At 49.7% G+C, this 23,721-nt stretch overlaps 1 protein-coding gene across 2 annotated transcripts; it reads right to left on the bottom strand.

The window, feature by feature from the left end:
* Positions 1-45: 45 nt before the first annotated feature.
* On the bottom strand, positions 46-23,510 carry RABL6 (RAB, member RAS oncogene family like 6). Of its 2 annotated transcripts, XM_089534622.1 has the most exons (16): positions 22,989-23,510; positions 16,551-16,685; positions 16,253-16,300; positions 15,428-15,457; positions 13,586-13,638; positions 13,237-13,328; positions 12,446-12,586; positions 11,644-11,749; positions 9,982-10,085; positions 8,940-9,295; positions 7,613-7,775; positions 6,481-6,696; positions 5,856-6,195; positions 3,858-4,026; positions 3,011-3,069; positions 46-2,153 (listed from the first exon to the last, which is right to left on the bottom strand). In XM_089534622.1, the coding sequence occupies exons 1-16, from the start codon at positions 23,122-23,124 to the stop codon at positions 1,947-1,949; spliced, it is 2,355 nt and encodes a 784-aa protein (XP_089390748.1). In that variant the 5' UTR covers positions 23,125-23,510; the 3' UTR covers positions 46-1,946. The 2 variants fall into 2 exon arrangements, with proteins under 2 accessions (XP_089390748.1, XP_089390749.1); XM_089534623.1 differs by lacking the exon at positions 15,428-15,457 and having other exon boundaries at positions 22,989-23,509.
* Positions 23,511-23,721: the final 211 nt, after the last annotated feature.

The raw sequence follows: 23,721 nt of genomic DNA, 5'->3' as shown, positions 1-23,721 counted from the left end.
CTCTCAGCCCGATCCGTTAATGAAAGCACAATGTACCAAGAGCCATACAACCAAGAGCTTTATAAGTTGGAATGGAGGAGCACGCTGTTTGGGTTGTTCCCCCAGCCTGAATCCCCCTTTCCCCCACAAAAAATAAAAGAAGGGAAAGAGAGAACACAACTGTTTGCATGGAATTTGGGTCAGGCTCAGCTGCAGTTGTGGGGGAAAGGCCCACAGGAGTGTCTGGATGTCAGGGGACAGAGGTTGGTCTTCCTGGGATGCTTCTCCTCTTGCAAGGGCTTGTTTGACAATTTAATGTCCCCAACCCCAAATGAGAACTGGACCAAACAAGGAGGACCACCAGAGACAGAACGGGCAGATGGGAAGAATACCTGAGATGAGGAGGACGATCTGTTCATGCAGTTAACATTACTACGCTGCAGGCAGCTAGGTCTGCTAACAGGGGGTTTCTCAAAGGGGGACAGAGGGACAGGCAGCGAAGGAGCCGTTTCCTCCCCACGGAGGCCACCTTGGAGAGAGGACTGGACTCCAAAGGGAGAGCCCCACTCAGACCTCACTCCCATGGGTGGCTGGCTGGAGAAAGGGTAGGATAGCCCAAATCCAATCCAGACAGCAGCAGCAACAGCAGCATAGGAGCAGAGAGGTTTCCTTGAGGCAAGGTATACTGGTGTGTGTGTGTGTATGAGCGTAACTGGGGGGATGTCAGACACCACAATGCAAACACATACGCAAAGGAAGGGCTGGTGAGGGAACAGACACTATGGGGGAGAACAGTGGGACAGCTCACCCTGTATCCAGAGCTGGCTAGGATCTGCACAGTCCAAACATGCAGCAATTTGGGGGAGGTGGAAGAGGGGCTTAAAAAGGCTTCCCCCTTTAAAAAAAAAGACCCAAACCCCCAAAGATTCACATGGCAAAAGGACAAGGTGCCTACTTGCCAGGCTCACACACAACCAGGAATTATTTGGGGAGAGAGGAAAAGAGAGCTCTCACCTCCTCCTCCTTCTCCTCCTCCTCCTCATAAACTGTTGCTGGGGGAGGAAGAGTCCTCTTAAAGAAACATTCCAATTACGTCCCAACAAAAAAGGAACGCCACCACCATCCATCCTAAACACTACATCCCTGCAACTCCCCCGCCCCAAAGGGAAGCCCCCGAGAGGTCCTTTGCTGGTGGCTCAGAATGGGCAAAAGCTGACACTCCTGGCAAAGGGGAGGTTTTGGAAGTAGGAACTCCTCTCCCCAAACTGCACAGCAGCCAGCAAGCAGTGCCAGAGACCCCCGAGAGACTCAACACCAGCAGAGGGTCCACCTTGGGAACCCCTTCCCAGTTGCAGCACAATGGAAGCATCTCCATCCTCCCAGTCATCAAGAAAACTCTCACCCCAACACACAAAGCTCAAGCAAAGAGCAGCAGGCAAGGCCACCTATATCCATATGGTCTCCATAACCGTATCCATATTGTCTCCATAACCGCTTCTCGGGTACAAAAATAGTAAGGATCCATAATTCAGAGGGGGGATGATCTCTGGGACATGAAAAGCCAAAGCAGCTCCACCATCAGCCCTTCTCTGTGGCTCTGGGAGTGGGGGCACATGATTCCACATTTTGGGGGGTTTCAGTGCCTGCTCCCCCCTCCTTGACAAGGAAGAGGCAAGGCCAGGAGCCTGAGCCTGCAAGCAGCCAGAGGAGGAGATGCCACTCAGGTTGCCCCAGGAAGTGGCTGCCTCATCTTCACCACCTTTGTGCCTCCTCCTCCTCCTCCAGAGGAAGAAAATTAAGTCTTGCTGCTGGTGGGGGGAATGCAAGCAGTCCACATGGAGGTGAAGAAGAGCAGGGAGAAAGCCACAGTAGCTTCATTCCCCCCCTTCCATATTACTCTGGCTCAGTCACAGTCGGCCATCATCCTGGTGTGTGAGATATGGTGAGGGTCTTTTTGTCCAGGGGGGCTACAGTTCCTCATAGTCTCCTCCCCCACGCTGCTTGCTGGGTCCGGCCCCACCACCCCCCAGGAACGCCTCCAGTTCATCAATGCCACTGTTCTTCTCTTTGCCCCGCTTCTTCCTCTTCTTCTTCTCCTTCTCCTCTTTGCTTTCCTCCTTCTCTTTCACCTTCTTCGGCTTGCTCTTCTTCTTGACCGCCGCTTTCTCTTCCTCCTGCACCAAGGGTTTTTTTTTGGGGGGGGGGGAAAGGTGGGGAGGAGAGAGAAAGAAAAATTCTTGTTTCTTAAAAACAGTATGAAACCCATTGGAGCATGTGGACTTGGATAAAGGAAAAGGGGCAGAGAAGTCTAGATGCTAAATAATGTTTGTCAATGGAAGCATTTTGGGGTGAGAAGAAGGAAGGGTTTGGAGGCAGGAAGAGGTCATGAACGTTTTTTGCAACTTGGCTGGCACTGGGCAGCTCCTAGCCTCTGTCAGACCATGTGCCAGACAAAGTGCCAATTACAGCTGGTACATGTCAGGCAAAAGGCAAACTAATCAGGAATAATTACACTTCCTGATAGCTTGGATTTGGAGATTAAGGAGACGTAGCTCTAGAGAGAAGGAGGCGGCTTCGGGGAGGCCTGTATGCCCCAGAAAAGCAAGACAAGGATTGAGGCTGATATTTTGTGTGGGAGAGGGGGCTTCCCAGTGCCTCTCTGAATAATTAAATCTACTGGGGCTCCCCACACTCCTGCTTTAAAGACAGAAGGCTGGGGGGACGCTATGAGGGGCAGGGCCTTTTCAGCAGTTGCCCCAAACTCCAGATTGTCCATGTGTGAAATTGTTGCTCTTTGTTGCTGCATACTCTAAAGAAGTGAAGACCCTCCTTGTGTCCCCCTGGGCTTTGAAGAACTGCCTCTTGCCTGCTCCTCTTGATGGTTTGAGGGGAGTCTTTTAAGCCAAAATCCTGCTCTCCCTGACCTGATCCCTGTTTTCCTTTCTTAAACACACCGTTTTGGAAGCACCAGCTAAGAGCGACTGTGGACCTTCCTCACACATGCGCACATGCACACATGGGTGTGGCATACCTCTTTGCTGCTCCGCTTCTTTTTCTTCTTCTTCTCTTTGGAAGATTGCTTCTCTTTATCTGTAACCAGGCAAGGTGGGAAAGGAATGAGAAAACAGCTGAGACAGCTGATATAATCACAGGACAGTATGTACAGCTACAGTGTTAATCTCCGACATCATCACCATCACCTTTATTTATAGACTACCTTTTAACCCAAGCTGGGATTCAAGGCGGCTTATAAATTAAAGGGAGTACAACGTAGTTCCAAACACACAAACATTAAAAGGGTGTACTTAAAACAGCATCGTCCCATCTTAAAATCCCCAATTTAAACAAACCTCAGTCCTAAAAGCTGCTTTTTGTCCAGCTAGAGTGCCGGGTGCCCACCTTCCTAATCCAAAAGCGCTTTGATATACTCTGTTGTTGCCACAGAGGAATGACCGTTCTTGCAAAAAGAACTGACGGCTGTCGAAACCTATTATCTTAACAGTTGGATTTCTTTATTGCCTCGGATGAAAAACATAAAACTGGGGGGGGGGGGTTGCAAAAGGAGGCCAACAGGCCTAGCAGGGTGTAAGGCAATGCCTCTGCGGCAGCTTTGGCTGACTGAATTGCAAGCAACAATCCAAGGAAAGGAAAGAGCCAGTGTTGCCTGGCATCAGGGGAGCCTGTGGGCAACTAAAGGGCCAAAGGCTCCCCTGTGTGCTGTGCAACTGAGAAGAAGAGCCCTGTGTAACTATAAAGCTGTTATCCTGCAGACTGAACATCCATTTGGGTCCAGTTTCTTTGGCAGGAGAAACCTGGTCAAGAGACTTTCCCATGAGAAGAGTGTCACAGAGCCCTCGCTCCCCCAGCACCCGATTCACCTTCCTCACTGCTCTCTTTGGGACCAGGCTCGCCGAGGCCCAAACCAAAGAGATCGGAGTCGTTCTTCATCTTGAAACTGTGGATTATGGGCTTGGCTGGCTGTGGGGGCTTTGGAGGGGTTTCTTCGTCAGAGATGTCCGAGAGATCTTCTCTTACTGGAAATTCCTCCTATGGAGCATGAAATGAACATCATCCAGCATCAGTCAAAAACAACTGCATCCTCCATGATCCCATATGGTGGCACACTGCTATTCCTTGTTGGTGCTGTGCACCAACTCATTCCCCAGACCCCAGACCCACTGCAACCCACCAGAGCCTCTCTTTGACTAGATCTGTTTAGAGAGGAGGCCTGCCTCTGAGGCTGACAGAGTGGGACTTGTGGCTGATCATTAATGTCCATTTATAGCCCACCTTTTCCCTAAGATTAGGACTCTTGCAAAGAGGTCACTTTGAGTGGGCACATCTGCCACTTTGCCTGCTAGCCAAAGCCCTTTCAGTGCCTCAGTGCTTTCAAAATACAGTGCAACCAATAAACCAACCACCATTCAAGAGAGCAAAACAAATGTGCACTGCCATCCGTCAGCATCTCCCTCTGCCTATTGGTTGCAGGATGTGGCAAGAACTGCCACTGTGCAGCCATCAGAGGGAAGCCTGTTAAGCCCTCCAGGGATGAAGGAGGACAGTAACCTGCCTGCCTCGCTCCCTGGAAAGGCGAGATGTCGAGAAATTGGCTGAAATGTAGCAAGCGGGGCAATCCCTCCCGCTGTGACCCACTTTCCACAGCCACCGCATAATGCTCCCCCCATTCCCTCTTCCTGCTTCCACTCTGAATGAAAAGCCCCAAGGCTCTGCAACCTGGCTCAAAGTAACATTCTGCACTACCAGAGAAGACTCTCTCTCACTCTTTGTGCCAAGGGGCAGCTAGCTGCCCCTCTGCAATGCAGCGCTTGCCAGCAACTCCTGCTGATCTCCTGTCTTTCGGCAGCAACAGAATCGTGGCCAGAGAGAGAGAGAGAGAGAATATCACCAGCTGCTCTGCCACGTGAGCCAGCAGGCACAGGCAAAAGCAGGATGGGATGGTTGCTGCTCATGCTGCTTGGCACAAAGCGGGCAAATGCAGAGCACAGAGTCATCCCTGCCTGCAGAATGACTTGTATGTAAAGCATCCTGCCGAGCCTCACTGCCTACCAGTCCCTTTCCAGACACAACTCAAAGTGCCGATGATATATAAAGCCCTGTACAGCTTGGGCCCAGACTCTCAGAAAGCCTGTCTCTCCTCATCTGAGTCTGCCTGAGTCTTGGTTTTCTTTCTTCCTCCCCACCATCCTCTCAGATTGTCTGGGGAAGATTTAGGAAAACAGAGCCTTTTGGGGGACAGATCCCAGGCCATGGAATTCGCCTGTTTAGCCTTCCCTCTTTCCCCTTTCTATTTAAACAGGCCCTCGGGCTTTTAAAGGTTTGGGGCAAAAGGATTATTAATGGCTTGTGTTGTATTTTCTATGCTTTCAATGTATTTTTAATTACTTTAAATGAATACTTTAACTGGTTGTTTAATAGTTTTGTATTATGTATTGTCTTAGCTACATTTTGTTTGAACTTATATTATGCCCAAATTGGGACAATAAAAAACAAACAAATGTGGTGTTAATTTCCCAGGCTCTGCTCTCCTTCCAGAACCCTCTTCACAGGTAAGAACACTTGTAATCTCCCAAAGCACAGTTCAGACTTCTTCCTGGGGACCTCAAGTCCCTCCAGTATCAAGAGGAATGGCTACAGCTAGAAACAAGACACCTGCCCCATGCAGATGGGCATCCCAGTGCCTGCTGGACAGAGAAAAGATCAGGCCCCACGTGCACCCCTCCTCCACCTTCCTATATTTCTCACTGGGTCTCCTGAGTCCCAAACTGATCTTTCAGAAGGAGATGAACTGTGGGGGACAACTGCTATGGACACCCACCCAGAGCAGACCTGCCTGGATGGTGATAGGGCAACCTTACCCCTCTCTTCTTCTGGCTGTCTGACTCTTCGCTTTCAAAGTCCGGATCATCCATTACGAAGGAGAGCATCTGCGTGGCGATGGGCCCCTCAGGGTCGCTCTCTGACTCCTCGACTCTGTCCCCCTTCTGTTTGGAAGCAGAGACCTTGCTGTGGGAAGGGGCTTTGAAAGGCTGGAGTGACGCTGCTGCAGGGGCAACCTCTGGACGCAGAACGGCTGTGGAGAAGGCGCTGCCACTGTTTTGCTCAAACCCCAGCTGGGCCGTTGGGAAGGGAGCCTTCGGGTCGGGTGCTTTGGTAGAGGCTGCTGGCTCTGGGGGCTTTGAGGACTTTTTGGAAGATCTAAAATGCAGGGGAAGAAAAAGATAACTTCAATTCAAAAAGGCCCCTAAAACAGGGAGCAGGCTACCAGCTGCCTGTCTCGCAATACAACCCAGCCCCATAAAATACTGGTTTGTCAACATTTGGTGGTCCAGTTGTTTTGCACTCCAACTCCCAGAATCCTAGGCCAGCAGCCATGCTGTTTGGGCCCATCTGTGAATCAAAGCCTGAAACACCTGAAGGGCCAAAGGCTGAGGACTGCTGTCCATGTGCATTGCCCACAGCACTTTCAAATGGCCTCCGTACCGTTTCATCTCTTCCTCGTGACCAACGTCTTCATCCACAGCCACGGTGAATTTGGACTGCTCTTCCTCCTCTTCTTCCTCCTCACTCGATAGGGTGATGTTTTTGCTTGGGACCAGTTCTGGGGCGGAAGAGGGTCTGCCGGAGAGGCGGTCATCTAGGTCCAGGTCATCCTGGAAGCCTGCCACAAGTGGGTTCCCTCCAGGAGCATCCCGGTCACTGGAAGAAAGTGCCAACAGTCCTCAGGGATTTGCAGGGAGTGTGTGTGAAAGGGGTGTGTGATGTGGGGATAGCAAGATACTGGAAGATCTCCAGAGAAGAGAGACTAAGGCAATCCAAGTTCTGGAAACCACAAAGGCTTGTGAGGAAGAAGGGATGGAGATACGGATATTTAGCTTGGAGAAGAGAAGCCCGAGAGATGATATGAGAGAGTCATCTTTAGATCCCTGAAGGGATGTCACATAGAAGATGGAGCCAGCCTGTTTTCTGCTGCTCCAGAGATTAGAACATGAAATGATGGATTCAAATAAGAACCAGATACTGGAGAATTTACCTTTTTGGACAACACTCCCTCCAAGTGACTGAGAGTTCAAGGAGCTGTAGTAAAAAAAGTAATTCCTCCCTCTGAGCTCTCCGAAGTGTTCAGTGCTCAGACTGGGGAACCATACTCTACTCTGCACAAAATGATTATGTGCTGCCAGACAATACTGGGCGAAATGGAGACTAACAGCCTCACTCAATCTGAGGCAGCTCCCTTCGTTCCACGAAAGAACACAAGGTCTATTTCAGAGATATAACTATCAGAGATATCATTCATCCTATTTTAACTGCCCAGGAACCATCCCAAGAGAATCCTGGGATTTATAGTTCAGTGAAATACATAGAAGGTACCAGGGGAACATGGAAAAAGAAGGACAGATCATGTAGGCACTCATAGCATTGTGGGAACTGCATTTCAAGAGAGTGGACTACAGCAGAGAATTCTAACACACACACCCCACAAACCACAGATCCCAGAATTCCATAGGACAGAGCAAAGGAACACAGGCAAGAATGCCCAGAAAGTGCTTCCACTTGGGTCAACACAAACAGTGGCTCCACGGACTGGTTGCTCGCCTGGCTCTCCTCTCTTCACCTGTCGCTATCGCCGTGAGGGGCCTTTGCCATGAGCCTCCCCTTGTCTCTCTGTGGGGCAGGGTCCTCCAGGAAGCTGCGGTCCAGGCTCTCTTCAGGAACAAAGTCCTCCACGCTCTGCACTTTCAGAGGGACACCAGCAGCAGGAGCACCGAGGGCAGGATCTGCAGTGGTGAGAAAGAGGCCCCTTAGTCCCACGCAACACCAAACTGACTTTCTTTGGACAGGAGAGAGAGCTCCTCTCTATTCACACCTCAGGTCCAAAACACAGAGAGACCCAAAGTCTCTCTACAAATGGCACCAGAGATAGAAACCTGGTTTAGAAGGAATAGGGCTAAAGAGAATTCCTGCCGTTCGCTGCAAAACAGACTTCCACCCTGGTGTAATCTCTTACCTAGACTAGAAATAACCTCACAACCTGAGGGCAGGAAGAGCAAATCCAGACACCCTGCACAACATGACCTGAGCTTTAGCAGTCTCTCTCCTCCTCTTACCCCTTGCTACAAACCGTGAGACAGTTTCAAACAGGAGAGAGATCTCTACAAACAAGGGTAGAAGCCAAGCCAGCTGAGTCCAGTCCCCATTCACCTTGGCACCCACCTGGCTGGCACTCACCCACCCACCCAGGCTGAGGAGCTGCTGGACACAAACCCAGGAGAGATGCTGCCTGTGCCCAAGACCACATCCTGACTTCAGCCCGAGTTTAGCATGAAATATTCAAGGTGTGATAATTCTGTACACATCATGGTGACAACGCAGGAGTCCCATGTGGGCCTGGAGATGCTACTTGCTTTCAAGCATTTTTTCTGCACATGTGCAGAGTGTGACATGGCAGCTCTGAACAGATCTCCTGCCTCACAGCCCTCCATGATCCCTGGCTTGGTCATTTCATTTTCACTTTTCAATCCAAGAAATGATTCTGTGGCAGTAAATGTCAGAGCATCTTGTCTTAAACGTTTAAGACAGGATACTCCCACATTTACTGCCACAAAATAATTTCTAAAAAGTATGTAAGAAGAAGACTTATGGAAAACTACATTCGCCGCCTATCATCCAGTGGGCAGAAGGAAGGACAGCTTCTACTAAGCATGAATTTGAACTTTATAAATAGCAACTTCAAGAAAAGGTATTTTTGAGAAATATGGCCAGTGTGTAGTAATGCATACGCCTAGCCCATATTCGTAACCTATGGATTCCCTCCTTATTTTATCCTCCTTTCCTTTGTAATTATAATTTTAAAAATCCAATTAAAATTAGTTTTAAAATGGTATGATCTGGCCAAACAGAATGCAAAAGGGAAGATAAGAGAAACCAGTAAACCTGCTTACCTGGAGGTGGCAGGGGCACCTCTGGAGTAGATGCCATCCCAAAGAGCCGTGAGATGATGCTGCGTTTTGGAGGCGGTGCAGCGGCAGCTGCCACAGAAGGGCTGGCCACGGGGGGCGGCTGGCTCTCCGGCGGCAGGATGAGCGTCTGAGGCGCAAGGGGTTCTGGGGGGGCAACTGGGTTGGCTGTGCTGTGCTGGGACAAGGGGAGCAGAGGCTGGGGGGTGCTGGGGCTGGAGCTTCCAGAGGCATTGCCCGGAGGGACCACCGGAGACTGAGAGCCTGAGGATGGACTCTGCCCATTGGCTGCGAGAGGAGAGGTGTGCCCGCGGCTTCGGGCCTCCATCATTTCAAGGAAGCTGTGATATGGAGGGTGGCATGAGAAGAAGAGAGATGAAAACATTAGACTAGCCCTCCATTCCTGCAAAAACCAAGCAACTAACAAAACAAACAGCTTGAGCCTGGTGAGCTTAGGGACTACATTCATGCGGATAGCCTTGAGTGCCACAAGGGGGCACTCAGAGAGAACACTGCTGGCAAAGCCCACGCCAGATCCAAACACTCAGAAAACATGCTGCCACTCAATAAATGATGTTCTGTCCCAAGTTTTTTTTTTTTTTAAAAAAGCAGGCAATAAGTGGGAAAAAGGCCCCCACTAACAGGACCCTGTTCTGCCAAGGTAGCTGATGACTTAGGTACGTGGCCTCTCCCACAAACCCAGCTCACAGCCCAGTGGGCCCAATGCAGAGAGAACAATCTTGAAACACTTGGAAGAAAAAAATACCAATGGCAGCTAATCCTAAGAGATATTCTACAGGGTCATTTGGCTGGCCGCTGCAGGAAAGCAAAGGCTGGAAGACGGAGAATGAGAAAGAACGGGTGGGGCAGGCTTTGTTTGGCCCATTCCAGCTTCAAGGCTTTTCTTCCATTCTTGATACTTGAGGCCAAGATGATGCTCCAAGAGGGAGATGGGGTGGCAAGGAGCCCCACAGTTGCAGCCAGCCCCCACAAGTGGCTTTCTGGGGAGGGGCTTTGTCAAACATACATTTCGTAGTTCTGGTCTTCGGTCTCTTGCTGGACTGAGAGCTCCTCCAGGGTGGCGTCGATGTCAAGCTGGTTGGTCTCCAGCTGACGCAGCAACGTTTCTCGCTATGGGAGGGGGGAAGAGGAGAGAGGGCAGGTGAGATCAGAAAGGATCAGGGTGTAATAGATCCCTTGCAGGGGAAACTGGCTGGCTGGATATAGGCAGATCCGGTGTCGGTCCTGGGTGGGTATCGGCAGCTGAGGCAGAGAGCGGCATGAATTAAACAGCAGCCCTGAGCCATAGGAAGGGAGCATAGGAAAACAGAAGGGGGAGAGGAGGAAGAGGCAGCTTCCACCAATGAATTTTGGCAAGGGGCATCTCTGTCTGTGGACATGTGTCAGGAATCTCAGCAAAAAAAGAGGGGGACGGAGTGAGGAGAAAATGGCAATGGCATTCAACCAAAACTGGATCCAAACTGAATGAATTACATTAATATTGTAAAGGGTTTGCCTATACAGGCCAAGTTCCCAAGAGCATCTTCTGAGTCTCATAGCAAGGGAAGGGCCTGGCCACTAGTTTTGTAGTCTGGAATCCACCCAGACAAATTCTACCAGGAAGAGCTAGATTTTGCAGCCTTTTTATCAGGAATTGCGCTGGCTGATAGCGTTACCCAAGACTGCCCCTGAGGATTTCTCTCTGGCAAAAGGGCAGCATGGAAATCATCTAAATAAGTAAGTAACAGGGAGAGCTGAAACTCAACTCTCAGTCAGGCACAGCCTATTCTGCTCTGAGGAGGGAAAGCAGAAAAACCTTCTCAGACTGACCAGAAAGTACCAAGGTGTGGCTAATGGAGCTACTCAAAATGAGCAGGTGTGTGACCCAGCTGCTGCCCAATGTGTGACTCTTCTCCAGCCACACTGGCCTTCCTCAGAAGCTGAGAGTGTGTGACTTGCCCCAGATCACTGAGTGGGTTCCCATGGCCAGACAGGGATTCAGACTTGAACTGCTGCACCACTCCGCCTTGAATACAACCAGGGCTGCTCTATTCTTGGGTAGAATTTAAAAAACAAATGATCTATCTCTTGTACTACTTTGAGACACCCGAGAAAGTGGCAGGGAAGGCCCAGCCACATTGCAGAAGCCAGACCATGTTGGACTAGTTTACCCACCAGGACTTCTCACCAAGAAACCTGAAGGGTGCTGAGAATGCCAATTTACACTATCACAGTTCCCTCTGCAGCCCCTCGGGAACGTTCTTCCAATCCCCCCCCCATCTCCAACCCAAACTCATTGCTGTTCCCAGAGTTTGTCCCTCTGACAGTCACATGCCATGAGCAGCACAGAGCAGCCGGATATCACCCTCCTGATCTGGTGGAGGAGAAGCTGCCCCAGGCCTCTGCCCAGCTGAGCCAAAGAGGCCTCATTGTTCCTGCCCATCCTTGCACCCGTCCTTCTGCACATCAGGCCAGGAGGGAGCAGGACAGCAGCTTTTTATAGCTGCAGCCCAGCTGCTCTGCTGTGCTCTCAACAGAAAAATGACCTACCAATTTGCCACTGTGACATTTGCAAACAAGAGGCACTCTCGTGCTAGGAATATATCATCTTCTGGCATAAGCCCCCCACCCACCCACTGCATCTGCAATCTCCCCCTGGCTCTCTGCAAGTAAAGGGAGCCAGTCTTACCTGCAACTGCAAGAAGGGGATGTTGAAGAATTTGTGCAGGTACTTGAGGCCAAAGCTGTTCTTCATGGAAGACTCAGCATAGCGAAAATATGAAGAGCCAGGAGGCCTGTCCAGCATCCGAAGGAAGGGAAGGAAAGGCACCTCAGTAAAGCAGACAAGGGAGAGGCACTTGCTGATCTGTGAGTCCGCTCATCGCGGCTCCCAAGCCTGCAATCACGGCCAACACTGCCACCAAGCAAGGGACGGGTTTGTGCCACTCTCAGCTCTTCTGAAGGGAAAATTAATACATGCCTCCCCATCACCACCCCTTTGCTGGAGAAGTTGGCAGGCAGCAGCTGCTGAATGGGATGGGCAGGAGATGGGTAAAAACTTCCCAATGTCAGGCTATCCTTCCCTTCTGGTGGCTGAAATCTAGCCCAGAGGTTGGATACTTACTCAGGAAAGCCTTCAGAGAGTTAATTCACCCTTACTCATTACAACATTGAAAAGGTCAATGTTTGCCATTTAGAAATGAGAAAAGATGAAAAACTCTAGCTAACATGCCTCTTTTTTTACAAAAAGAATTGCCCTTTATTAAAGCGACTGGAATTCTTTGTCACACCAATAACTTTGTTTCAAAGTTTATTGGTTCTTTTACAACAACAACAACAACAAATGCAATTTGTTAAAGGTAATTTTGTTACTTGTTAGTGCACTGTTTGCAAGCTTTGGCCCAGCTAGAAGGCTAGAAGGAGAAGGAGCTAGAAGGAGAAAGGAGAGCCAACCCCCCCCCCCCCCATCCCTCTCAGGCCTTCCTTCTCGCCTGTTCAGGTTGTCAATGAATTCCCGCACGTCGTCCGGCAAGATCACCCGGTGCTCGCCCATGTCCCGGTAGTTCCCAAGCACGCAGACTGGAACGTGGGTCGGCACTTTGGGAAGTTCTCTCAGGATGTAGTTAAAAGTCCTGGATGGAACAAAAAGCCAGGGGTTAACTCTTATAACCAATTTACAGGCCCTTCAAACAATAGCTGTCCCCCAGGAGGAACGGAAGGTGCCTAATGTCCATTCACAGCTTCAAAAAGTTTTTTGTTTGCACTACAGCACCAAGAATCCCCTGTCCAGCATGCCAAGCATTGCATTTAATACAGGATTTTTAAAGCAAGGCACACAAGTAAACACAGGTGGGAAGGTTCCCACTAGGTATGACTTGCAGTGAGAATAGCACACCTTGTTTAAAAAAATCTGGATTTCCTGGCACAGAAGGGAGGCATAGCCATGTGTTACACCGTGGGAATCATGTGGCCCTCCAGAGCTTGTTGAGCTGCAACTTCCCGGATTCTTCATCACTGGCTAGGGCTGATGGGAGTTGCAATCCCAACACTGAGAGAACAACACCATTCCCCCCCCCCCTTCCCACATGACACCAAAATGCTCAGGGAACTTCCCTGGTTGTTCTTGGGAACCTATGTACCAAACAAGCCAGTGCAAGTTCCCAAGAAGGGAAAAAGTGACTCTTCCTGGTGGAAGAGACCCTATTTTCAGGGCAAAGCTCAAGATCTGAAGCAAGGTGCAAGAGAGGTGCAAGGGTGAGGGAGAGAGGGAGGTTCCTCCTACCACTGTTTGGTAATATCAAACATCATCACAACGCCATTGCAGTTTTTGTAAACATCCAGGAATTCAGCATCAAGAGCCATCTCTGCTTCTGCCTGTTGAGAGGAATAAGAAAAGAGCAGAACCTGAGTTTGGCTCAGAACTGTGGCAACAGCTTCCCTCTGCTAAGATGGCGAATACTTATGCTAGCCTCCCATCCCCTTCCTCCAAAGAAGCCTCTGAAGTATTGTCACCATCTCCCTGGGTTCACTAGGCAAAGGAAACACTCCACAGTGTAAAACGTGTGTGTTCAGACAATTGTGACTGCTGTCTCCCCCAGCTGCAGCACGAAGCGGAGACCAAGAAGCCTCACCTCCTGAGGGTCGTTCTCTAGTTTCAAGCCATCTCCGCGCTTTTTGCACTTGCCTGTTTAAAGAAAAAGGTGGAAGGAAAAATGACATAAAGAGAGATTGCCATCTTCCATAACTAACCTAACAACCAACAGAAAAGGCAGCCCAGGACATGCAGCTCTCTTTCTGCAGCCTCATTTAGGATGCCTCACGCTCCTTATGTTTTTTGCCTCACAAGCTCAAAGAGGAAGGAGGTCACACATGCTGGCAGGAGGAGAAAAAGAAGAACAAAACCCCAAAGAACTGCCTTTCCTTACAGCCAGAGGCATTCAAGGGCAACATCTCCTCTAAGCAAATCACAGCTCAGTAGCTACCGAGAGGATCCTTTGGTAATTCCTGTTGTTGGTGACAACAGTCCTGGGTTCAAGGAACACTCCACAGCTCCATTGATCCAAAGATCCATAGCTCAGTGGCAGAGACAAGGTCCCAGCTTTGTCAGTAGCAGGGATGGGGGAGACCTCTCTCTGGCCCCATGTCACCACAGGAGACAGCTTCCTCCTGTTTTAAGGGGGGGGGGGTTTGGGATATACATTTGTCAATGTGGATTTTAACGTGTTGTAAGCCACTTTGATTGTCCTGTCACAGAGTTTTATTTCTTTTATTAATCATGTTTTCACACAAGGGCACAGCACAGCCACCTGACAGCTCTCTGAAGCCTTTTGACATCTGACATTTGCTCTATTCCCTGTCATGTTCAAGCTTTTCCTTCCTGGTCATGAAGACAAGACACTTAACCAAAAAAGCCCAAATGGTGGAGCATCACAGTTGGGGGGGGGGGGGAGACAGCTCTAGGTACTGAAGGGGGGGAAAGGCCAACTTGTTTTAAAATGTATTGGGCCTGGGGAAACACTGGCTTTTTTGCCTCAGCATCTGATGTCCTCTCCCACTCCCCTGCTTTCTTTTTCACAAGAAAGTTACGGGGACTAAAACTCTCAGCAAGCCAAGAGCCATGCTTGGTGTGCGCCCCTCCCCTCCCACACACACTCACACAAAGTCAACCCCAAACAAAGCAAAGGCAGCAATCCTATAAGAACTGTTGCTCGGCAATCATCATTCACAGGAACCTCCTTGAATTTAATGGAATTTGTACAGCATCAGGAGGGTGTCCAGTTACAGCCAAAGAGCAGGTGTGTCTGTAAGGAAAGGGCTGTCAAAATACTCTGGGAGTTCCCAGGTTCACATTCACGGACCTTGTTTGAACACCAGGAAAACCTCATTGTGGTCTGTTGAAAACTGGCTTCCTGTGACATGGGAGCCAATCTCTGCTAACAAATAATGGTTAACCAGCCATGAATCACAAAAAGACCCCACGGCTTGTTACTGGTTTATGCACTCTGAAGTGTTTCAACTCATGGTTTGCCGTGATATCCAAACCTGCAACCGTGGTTTGGTTTCCCTAGCTGCCTACTCCTGAAATAGGAGCTGGGAAAAAATGGAGGCCAGGATAGAAACACACCCAAGATGAAGAAGACAGGCCATGGATTGTTGGGGTTTAAACAACCAATTACGGTTAGCCTAAAGCAGGGCTTTGGACTGTGATGTGTGGATGTGCCCATATTCTTCCAGGGCAGAAGGGAGAGCTTTTGAATATTGAAAATACTCAGTGTAGCTTTGCAACCCATGCTTTCAAGCTAAGCCTAAGAGGAGCACACAGCAAGCCAGTAGAAACTCTACCACAAAACACGCAGGGAAGGAAAAGAAAAGGATGAGGCAAGGATCCTGGCCCTGGTCAGGTTCAAAACTACGAAGGCTCAGGAAGCTTTGCTAGGGAAGGACCGGGATCTCATCTAAAGCTGCTCTCTCACCCAAGGAGTCACGCAGGTTGACTTTTTGGCCTGAGCATGTTGGATTGTGAGGGAGAGAAAGAGAAAAAAGACAAATGAAAAAACAACAAACATGAGATGGAAGAGCATTAAACAACAGAGCTAGAGAATGAGATGCCCTTCTGTAAGAAATTAAACTTCTGAGCACCCTTGCTGTCACACAGACATCTCACTCTTTGGATTCTGTTAAGCCACTCTGTTCCTATGCCTCTGAGACAGGGACTTGAGCAGAATTAAAACTGGAACTACACTTTACTTGCATGCCTAAAATGGGTTAGTTTTAGAGCATGAAAAAGTTAAGCATTATTGGCACACACCTCGAGGAGCACACACCCGGGCATTTCAAGAAGAGGAGGACTGGGGGAAAAGAATGTCTTGTCTGTGGGATGGACTGCCTGAGAGAGAGGATGGTATGCCTATGAAGTTTCTAAATAGACATGGGGTGGCCATCTCTCAGGGATGATTTAGTTCTATACTCCCACATGGCAGGATTGAATTAGATAGACCTTTGGGGCCCCTTAACTGTAAGAGTCTATGATTGTATAAAAAGCGACAAGGATGGAGCAGTGACACATTCAGGGATGCAGTAGGCAGCCTTCATGGAGAACCGGGGGGAAACTCTGGAGCTCACAGCATCCTTTACTACTCCAACAGTTTGAAAATTACTTTGCTAAGCTGACTTTGATGCACATTTAGCAACTGAAGAAAAGAAGAAGAGAAGAGCCTCCATTCCCAAACAGGGCCCCATCTATTCTAAACTGGGAGAAAGGACAACTGTGCCATTGAAATAGTAAGAGGAAACCTTACCTTTGTCGACAACATCCCAGACTTCAACTTTCACAATATCGTCAGTGGCTACAAGAGGAGGAAAAGGGGCCACATGATTAAGGAAGGTGACTGAGAGCCCTGACCATGGCCTGCCTGGCCTCAGTGGCAGAGCACAAGTGACTGCCTCTGCACAGAGAGTGGGTGCCTCAGGCAGCACATCTTTAGCTGGGGCAAGGGGCAATGAAGTGGGATCATCCCAGGATAAAAGGTATGACAGCAAACAAGGGAAGGAGCAGAAGACAGCCAGACACATTCTCCTGCTTCCAACCCAACTCACTTTTATAATTCCAGTGGATGCTGGTGACCTGGATCTCCTGAGTCGGAATATATTCCTCAACAAACTTCTTTCCCTGAAGACGATGCCACAGAGTGGTCTTTCCTGTGTTCCTGTCCCCGCGGATGACAATTTTCACTGATGGAGGAGAAAAAAGAGAAGGAAGAAGGGAAATGAGGAGGAGCAGCCTGCAAGCTGAGGTCCCTGGGCTTGGCAACCTTGCTTGGCTGACAAAACTGAGCTGGGAGAAAGCAAGGGGAACGTTAGTGTACCTTCTGCCTTTAGCCAACTACTTAAGTAATCTAGTAGCAAACATCCTTGTTTAGCTAATCTTTGACTAGACATTCAGAGAGTAATTGCTTTTAAGCAGCACTTTACGCTCCATGGTCGCCTCAGAGTGGAAATTTGTGTGCAACCAACTGTCAGAAATGGCAGCAGAGATGAATCTGCTCATGCCCAGAGACTGGGCAAAACCTCCTTCAGGCTGACAGCTCTCCAAGCGATGGAGAGAATCTCAGCTTCTAGGAGGTTGTCTTGTTATATCAGGGGAAGGGATCTGCGGCCACCATTCCAGAATACAGAAAACCAGGTTTAATATCTCCGCAATAGATCAAATTTACAGGAACCAAATGATAAACAAAGCAGGAGCACATGCAGCCACCTCTTTGCAGCACCGTATTTAATGCCTCAGGCTATTTAGGCCTCATCTTCCAAACAAGTCATCCTTGAGGCAACATAGAAGACAAGAGGCCTTTGCAGACATGTAACAGTACTTCCAGACAGACTAGCAAAGGTGTGCGCACCCACATGCTTTTGTCAGGCTGCACCAAAACTCAGTGTGCGTGTGTTTAAAATCTGGGCCAAGTTTGTCTTTTCTGATTCTACTTTGCTATTTCTGCAGAAGCCACAAAAACGGATTGCAGGTGTGGTTCCCATCGCTTTCCTCCTGCTTGTAACAGGAGGCTACTGTTGCATGCAAGGAAACAGAGGTAGGACCGGCAGAGAAAGCTGAGCTTCAGGCAGATGCTACTTTAGATAATGCTCTCACAAAGCATTTCCTATCTCTCAGAAACCCTGGCACAACAAACCTGTCAGGTAAGCAGTCTTACTATGCTCATACCCCTAACAGGGGAAAGAAAATACTAAAGTGAACAATAATTTGCAAAGCTACTTGCTTGAGCTGTATGGTTTCAATGAAGATGTAGAACATCCAGCTCAAAGCTCACTCTCTTCAAGGCTGAGCCATAATACAAGAATCCTAAAGTGGAAAAAACCCACTCATTATCGCTCTGTGTGTGTGTGTGTGTGTGTGTGTGTGTGTATCTCGAATGTGTCCTCTAAGGGACAAGGGGCAACATTTTCACTACTTTGGGCTTTCCCAAAGAGAAGAAAGGCCAGTGGACACAGCTGAATATAGACACTACAAGAGGGATTTGTCAGGCAAGCCTGCCCCAATCCTCACCCCGTGGAGAGAGAGAAAGGGCTCAGAAAACAGACTCGCAGATCTCAGGTGGGCCGAATCCAGATAGGAACGAAAACCACTAAAAAGTGGCCCTGAACACCTTCATCCCCTGCAGCCACTGATGGAAACTGATGCCACCTCCATTCCTCCGAGAGCCATGAAATATTCAGGAGTGACAAGACAACTCTGTGTCTGCTGCCCTAGAAGTTCATCACGGTTCAGACTCAGTTTAGGGGTACAGAGAACATACTGGCCTTAGGAAACCTGCGAGCTCATGCTTGCAAAACAGGTATGCTCCATTCAAGGAGCCAAGGCCCACCACTCAAAGGGGAACTGTCATTGCCCTCTGCCACCTCTCCTTGCCTCAGCTACATTGATCAAAAGGCTTTCTAATAGGCAGGAATCAGCCATAAGGCAGAGAAGGCTGGAGGAGACTGCCTTGCCCTGGCTCTGGCATACTCTTGCCAAAAGAAATACCGCCACTGGTTTAAAAGGTCCATCAAAGCCCTGGTCTGGGACCACCTTCTAGCCTTAGTGGGGTTTAATTCCTATCACAGCATGGCAGCAAAGACAGATGCATAAGGAGAGGAATACACACTCGTTATATATATAAAAAACCCCTAATGGCTCAGTTAATATTTGCTTTTGTTTTAATGCTGGTACAGTTTATCAGGACCCCACCCAGGCGACGGACTTCCTGGCAAAGTCTCCACGTTCGCTTAGGCCTAGCAAAGGATTTTACGCCAAGAAGGTGCGGGCTCCTTTCTGGCAGCATTGTATGGAAAACTCTACCACTCTGGTTACCTAGTGAAGGAAACAGGCCTTTTTATTCTAGATATGACAGGGACAGAAGAAGGCCCCTTTGCGCCTTTGAAAATGCAGTAGAGGAATCTGAAAAGTCTCACCTACGGAGCCAAAGCTGGAAAAAGTCAGCTTGCAAGCAGAGTATGTGTGCAAGAGTGGGAAAAGCCAAAGGGGAAGCCGAAGGAAATGTTGCCCTGTGAGCAAAGAGGAGCACTGAGGGTCTCTCCCAATGAAGCTGGAGATAACATGAGGCCAACTGCAAATACTGGCAAGCTCTGGCATTTCAGCCCCACAACTTCCAAAAGCTTTGACAGATTAATTGACAGATGCAGGGGGGTGGGATCTGACATGCGCAGATCACAATCAGCAGCAATTAAGAGTCTAGTCCACCAACGCAGAAGCGCTGCTGGGCTTCTGGTGTGGCAAGGGTCCCAAAACGTCAAGATGCCAGCCTGTGGGCCCACCTAGCCTGCCAGTGTCTGCGCAGACCGGCAACCGTTCTCAGGGCCTCCCCCATCACAGGACTGCCTGACTGTCACTCACCTGTCACCCAAGAGGAACAACAGGCTGGCTCAGTTTCCTGGGCTGCCCCTTGTCAGGTACTTCTGGATATCCATCTCTACAGAAGGGCACCAGGATACCCACTGACCACCTCCAGAAGGACCAGCTCTCCCTCACTCCACCCATTCCCAAACAAAACCAAACACCAATTGCACTCGTATCATCTGGACCTGGTTGAGCCACAGGACTGACAGTTACTATGGAGATGGGAAAGCTTCTTGCCAAAGTAGAGATGGAGGGCTTGAGGTTAAAAATAGCAGCTGGGAGGAACACAAGTGTTGTTAAGATGACCCGCAAGCGAGACACACTCTTGGAGGCAATGCAGCAAAACCTAAAGCACAGGAACTGGGAAATGCAGCAGCAGCAGCAGCAGCAGCAGTGCGATGGGAGGGAGGCAACTTCTGCAAAGGCAGCCTTCGTTGCGAAGGAGATGGATGCTCTTAGCCGATTCCTGACCAACCTCCTTCTCCAGAGCTGGAGAAATACTTCACATCATTTAAGCCCCAGCCTTTAAAGATATTTTCCTCCATCGCAAACTCTGCTCCACCCCAAAAGAAACTAGCATCTAAAGCAGTGGTTCTCAAACTTTGGTCTTCCTGACGTTTTGGACTTCAGTTTCCAGAGTTCTTGACTGTCAGTCAAGTTAGCTGGGGCTTCTGGGAGTTGAAGTCCAAAATGTCTGGAGGACCAAAGTTTTGGGCTCACTGAACTGAAGGTTTAGGCAGCAATAGACATGTCAGACGCTAGTGGAGAAGGGTCTCCTGCAGCAACAACCTCCTGCCCTTTTCGGAGCCAGGAGCCACCTCCACCTCAAGACCTGCCCAGGATTAAGTGGGTACTCACCTGGAACAATGCTCTCAGGGCTCTATCCAGACGGCTGGAGTTTGCTCCTGAAAAGGCCTGGCCAGAGGCTGTGAGTATGTCTGTTGCAGTAACTCACTCATTCACTCTCAACAGCCCCTTTCAAGCTATACAGATTGAGGCTCTGCAAATGCAGCCTTCCAAGTGCTGGGCTTCAACTCCCATCAGTCCTTGCCAGCATAAGCAATGCGGAGGAGTTGTAGCACCTTTGAGACTCACTGAAAGAAAGACGTTGGCAGCCTGAGCTTTCCTAGACTCCAGTCTACTTCCTCGGATGCATTTGGTGGAGTGGAAGCCAGGTACAGACACATACATGCCACTGGTATGTACCTGGCTTCCACTCCACCAAATGCATCCGAGGAAGCAGGCTTCAGTCTAGGAAAGCTCAGGCTGCCAACTTCTTCCTTTCACTGAATCTCAAAGGTGTCACCAGATCTCTCTATGTACTGATCCTGCAGACTAACACAGCTATATATTTGAATGCAGAGGAAGGAGAGGAACAAACAGGGCTGCCTTCCCTGATTTCAGTCAACAGTCTGCAGTGTCCCAACTCAGAAATGAAAACAGGAAAGCAGCACACATTTCACCCCAAAAGTAGTTTCCTAAGAGAGAGTCATGCGAATCTGATCTCTTCCTTTGATAAAATGACTATCTTGGCAGATGAAGAGAATGCTGTGGATGTAGTGTATCTTGATTTCAGTAAGGCCTTTGACAAGGTTTCCCATGACGTTCTTGTAAACAAGCTTGTAAAAGGTGGACTAGACAAAGTAACTGTTAAATGGATCTGTAATTGGTTGACCGGCCGAAGTCAAAGGATGGTCAGCCATGGCTCCTTTTCATCCTGGAGGGAAGTGACCAGTGGGGTGTCCAGTGGGGCTCTGTCCTGGGCCCAGGGCTATTCAACATCTTTTTCAATGACTTGGATGACAGAATTGGGAGCATACTTATCAAATTTGCAGATGAGACCAAATTAGGAGGAATAGCTAATACTCCAGAGGACAGGATCAACATTCAAAATGACCTGAATAGACTAGAAAGCTGGGCCAAAGCTAACAAAATGAAATTCAACACGGAGAAATGTAAGGTACTGCACTTAGGGCAGAAAAATGAAATGCACAGATATAGGATTATGGGGGACACCTGGCTGAATGAAAGTACATGTGAAAGGGATCTTGGAGTCCAAGTAGACCACAAGTTGAACATGAGTCAACAGTGCGATGCGGCAGCTAACAAGGCCAATGTGATTTTAGGCTGCATCAATAGAAGTATCGTGTCTAGATCAAGGGAAGTAATAGTGCCACTCTATTCTGCTCTGGTCAGGCCCCACCTGGAATAATATTGTGTCCAGTTCTGGGCACCACAGTTCAAAAAGGACATTGAGAAACTGGAGCCCTGTGTCCAGAGGAGGGCCACTAAAATGGTGAAAGGTCTGGAAACCATAAAGTCCTATGAGGAATGACTCAGGGAGCTGGGGATGTTCAGCCTGGAGAAGAGAAGATTAAGAGGTGATATGAGAGCCCTGTTTAAGTATTTGAAGGGATGTCATATTGAGGAGGGAGCCAGCTTGTTTTCTGCTGCTCCAGAGACTAGGACCCAATGGAGCAATGGATGCAAGCTGCAGGAAAAGAGATTCCAGCTCACCATTAGGAAGAACTTCCTGAGAGTAAGGGCTGTTTGACAGTGGAACAAACACCCTTGAAGTGTAATGGAGTCTCCTTCCTTAGAGGTCTTCAAACAGAGGCTGGATGGCCATCTGTCAATGGGGATGCTTTGATCTGGATTTCCTGCATGGCGTAATGGGGTTGGACTGGATGGCCCTTGTGGTCTCTTCCAACTCTATGATTCTATGAATCTCTCACAGCATTCAAGAAGGAAAGTGGGTTGGCGGGAAGAGAGCTCTGGTGCTACAGGAAGCTACGATTCCCAGGATCCCCAGGCAGTTAAAGTGGCCTCAAAGTGGACTCTTTCTGGTGTGTTTTGGACCAAAGGCGTACAATCATGCATTTAAACCTGCCTTGTAGAGTCCACAGGACTAAAGCCTGCGGAGAGCTGTGAGGAACCGTGGCCAAAGCTCTCTGGAGGCAGAGGTCCAGTGTCTGCCGCAAGTCAGGGCCAAATGGACTGACCTCCTTGTCTTTGGGGCTCTTGGGAGGCGCTCTTAAGCCAAGGGCTGCGGAGGCCAGGGGCACAAAGCTCTCCTTGTTCTTGAGGCAACGGAGGCTTTCCATCCTGTTGCAAAATGTTACGCGGCGGAGAACGCTCTTCTGCAAAAACCAAGCCAGGAAAGAAAAGGGGGACCCAGCAGAGAAGCGCTCCCAGGCATTATGCCGATGTTAGTCAATGCCACTTCAATGTACCGACTGCTATGTTTTACTGTTTGAACGCTAAGGATGCATGAATGCGCGTGATTTTAGGTTGCTTCCGTAGAAGGTTGCTTTATCCATTGCAGCCGACGGTGCATTTGCAGGGCTTTGCTTCTGCTCCCTTTCGGTCTCTGGAGGCAGTCTTTTGCCTTTCCCTGTTTCCGCAGAGCCTTGGGCGGATTGGCGCTCTTTCCCCGTTTCCTTGGGTTCTTCAGCGCTACAGAAACGAGGCTGAATGATAACGCTACTCCTGCGCCAGGGCATTCTGGGAAATGAGGCATCCCTGGCAGCCCTGGGCTGCTGCTTCGGGAGAGGCACTGGAGTCCGCTCCGGGCCCACAACCAACTACAGCTCCCAGCATCCCCCTCCCCCAGCCGAGGGCCCACTCACTGTTGTACTGGACGCCTTTGGCGAAGCGGCGCTGGAGGGCCTGGTTCATGGACTGGAGCCCCGCCGGGATGGGCCTCTCCCTCCCCGCGGCGCCCGGCTGCTCCGAGCCCACCAGCTTCTTCAGCGCGGAAAACATCCTGGACGACCAAGGCAGGGAAGGCGGGAAGGAGGGAGGAAAAGGCCTGCCTCACTCGCCCCGCAGAGAGGCTCCTCCTCCGGCAGCCGCCTCCGCCGCGGCGCTCCTTCCTCCCGGCGCCGCGCTCCCTTCCGCCTCAGCCGCCACGGCCGCCGCCATCTTGGGCTCCTTCCCTTTTCCCCCTCAGGAGGATCTCCAAGCAACCAAAGGGAGGAGGAGCTACAACCATAGACTACGGAAGCCCCGGAGGGACATGTAGAGGAGGAAAGCGCCACACAACCGTCGCCATCTTGGACCAGTCTCCAAGCAATCAAAGAGAGGAGGAGAAGCTCCAACGAGGTGACTACGGAAGCCCGAGAAGGACTTTTAGAGGAGAAAGCGCGCCACGGCCGCCGCCATTTTGAAGCCGCCTCCTTTTTCCTCAGCGACTAAAAGGAGGAGGAGCGCGCTACGGAAGCCCCAGAGAGACAAGTGGAGACTGCAGAATAGGAAAACGCGCTCGCCCGGAGGGAAGCCGGAAAGGGACATTTCTCAAAGAGTGCGTTTTTGTTTGTCTATCTTTTACCCTTCTCTGCCTCTTGTTGTTGTTGTTGTTGT

The sequence above is a fragment of the Sceloporus occidentalis genome, unplaced genomic scaffold (genome assembly GCF_023333645.1).
Source record: "Sceloporus occidentalis isolate IW3139 unplaced genomic scaffold, rSceOcc1.0.p SCAF_8, whole genome shotgun sequence".
Classification (NCBI taxonomy): Eukaryota; Metazoa; Chordata; class Lepidosauria; order Squamata; family Phrynosomatidae; genus Sceloporus; species Sceloporus occidentalis.
This window is presented reverse-complemented; position numbering and strand designations above follow the sequence as displayed.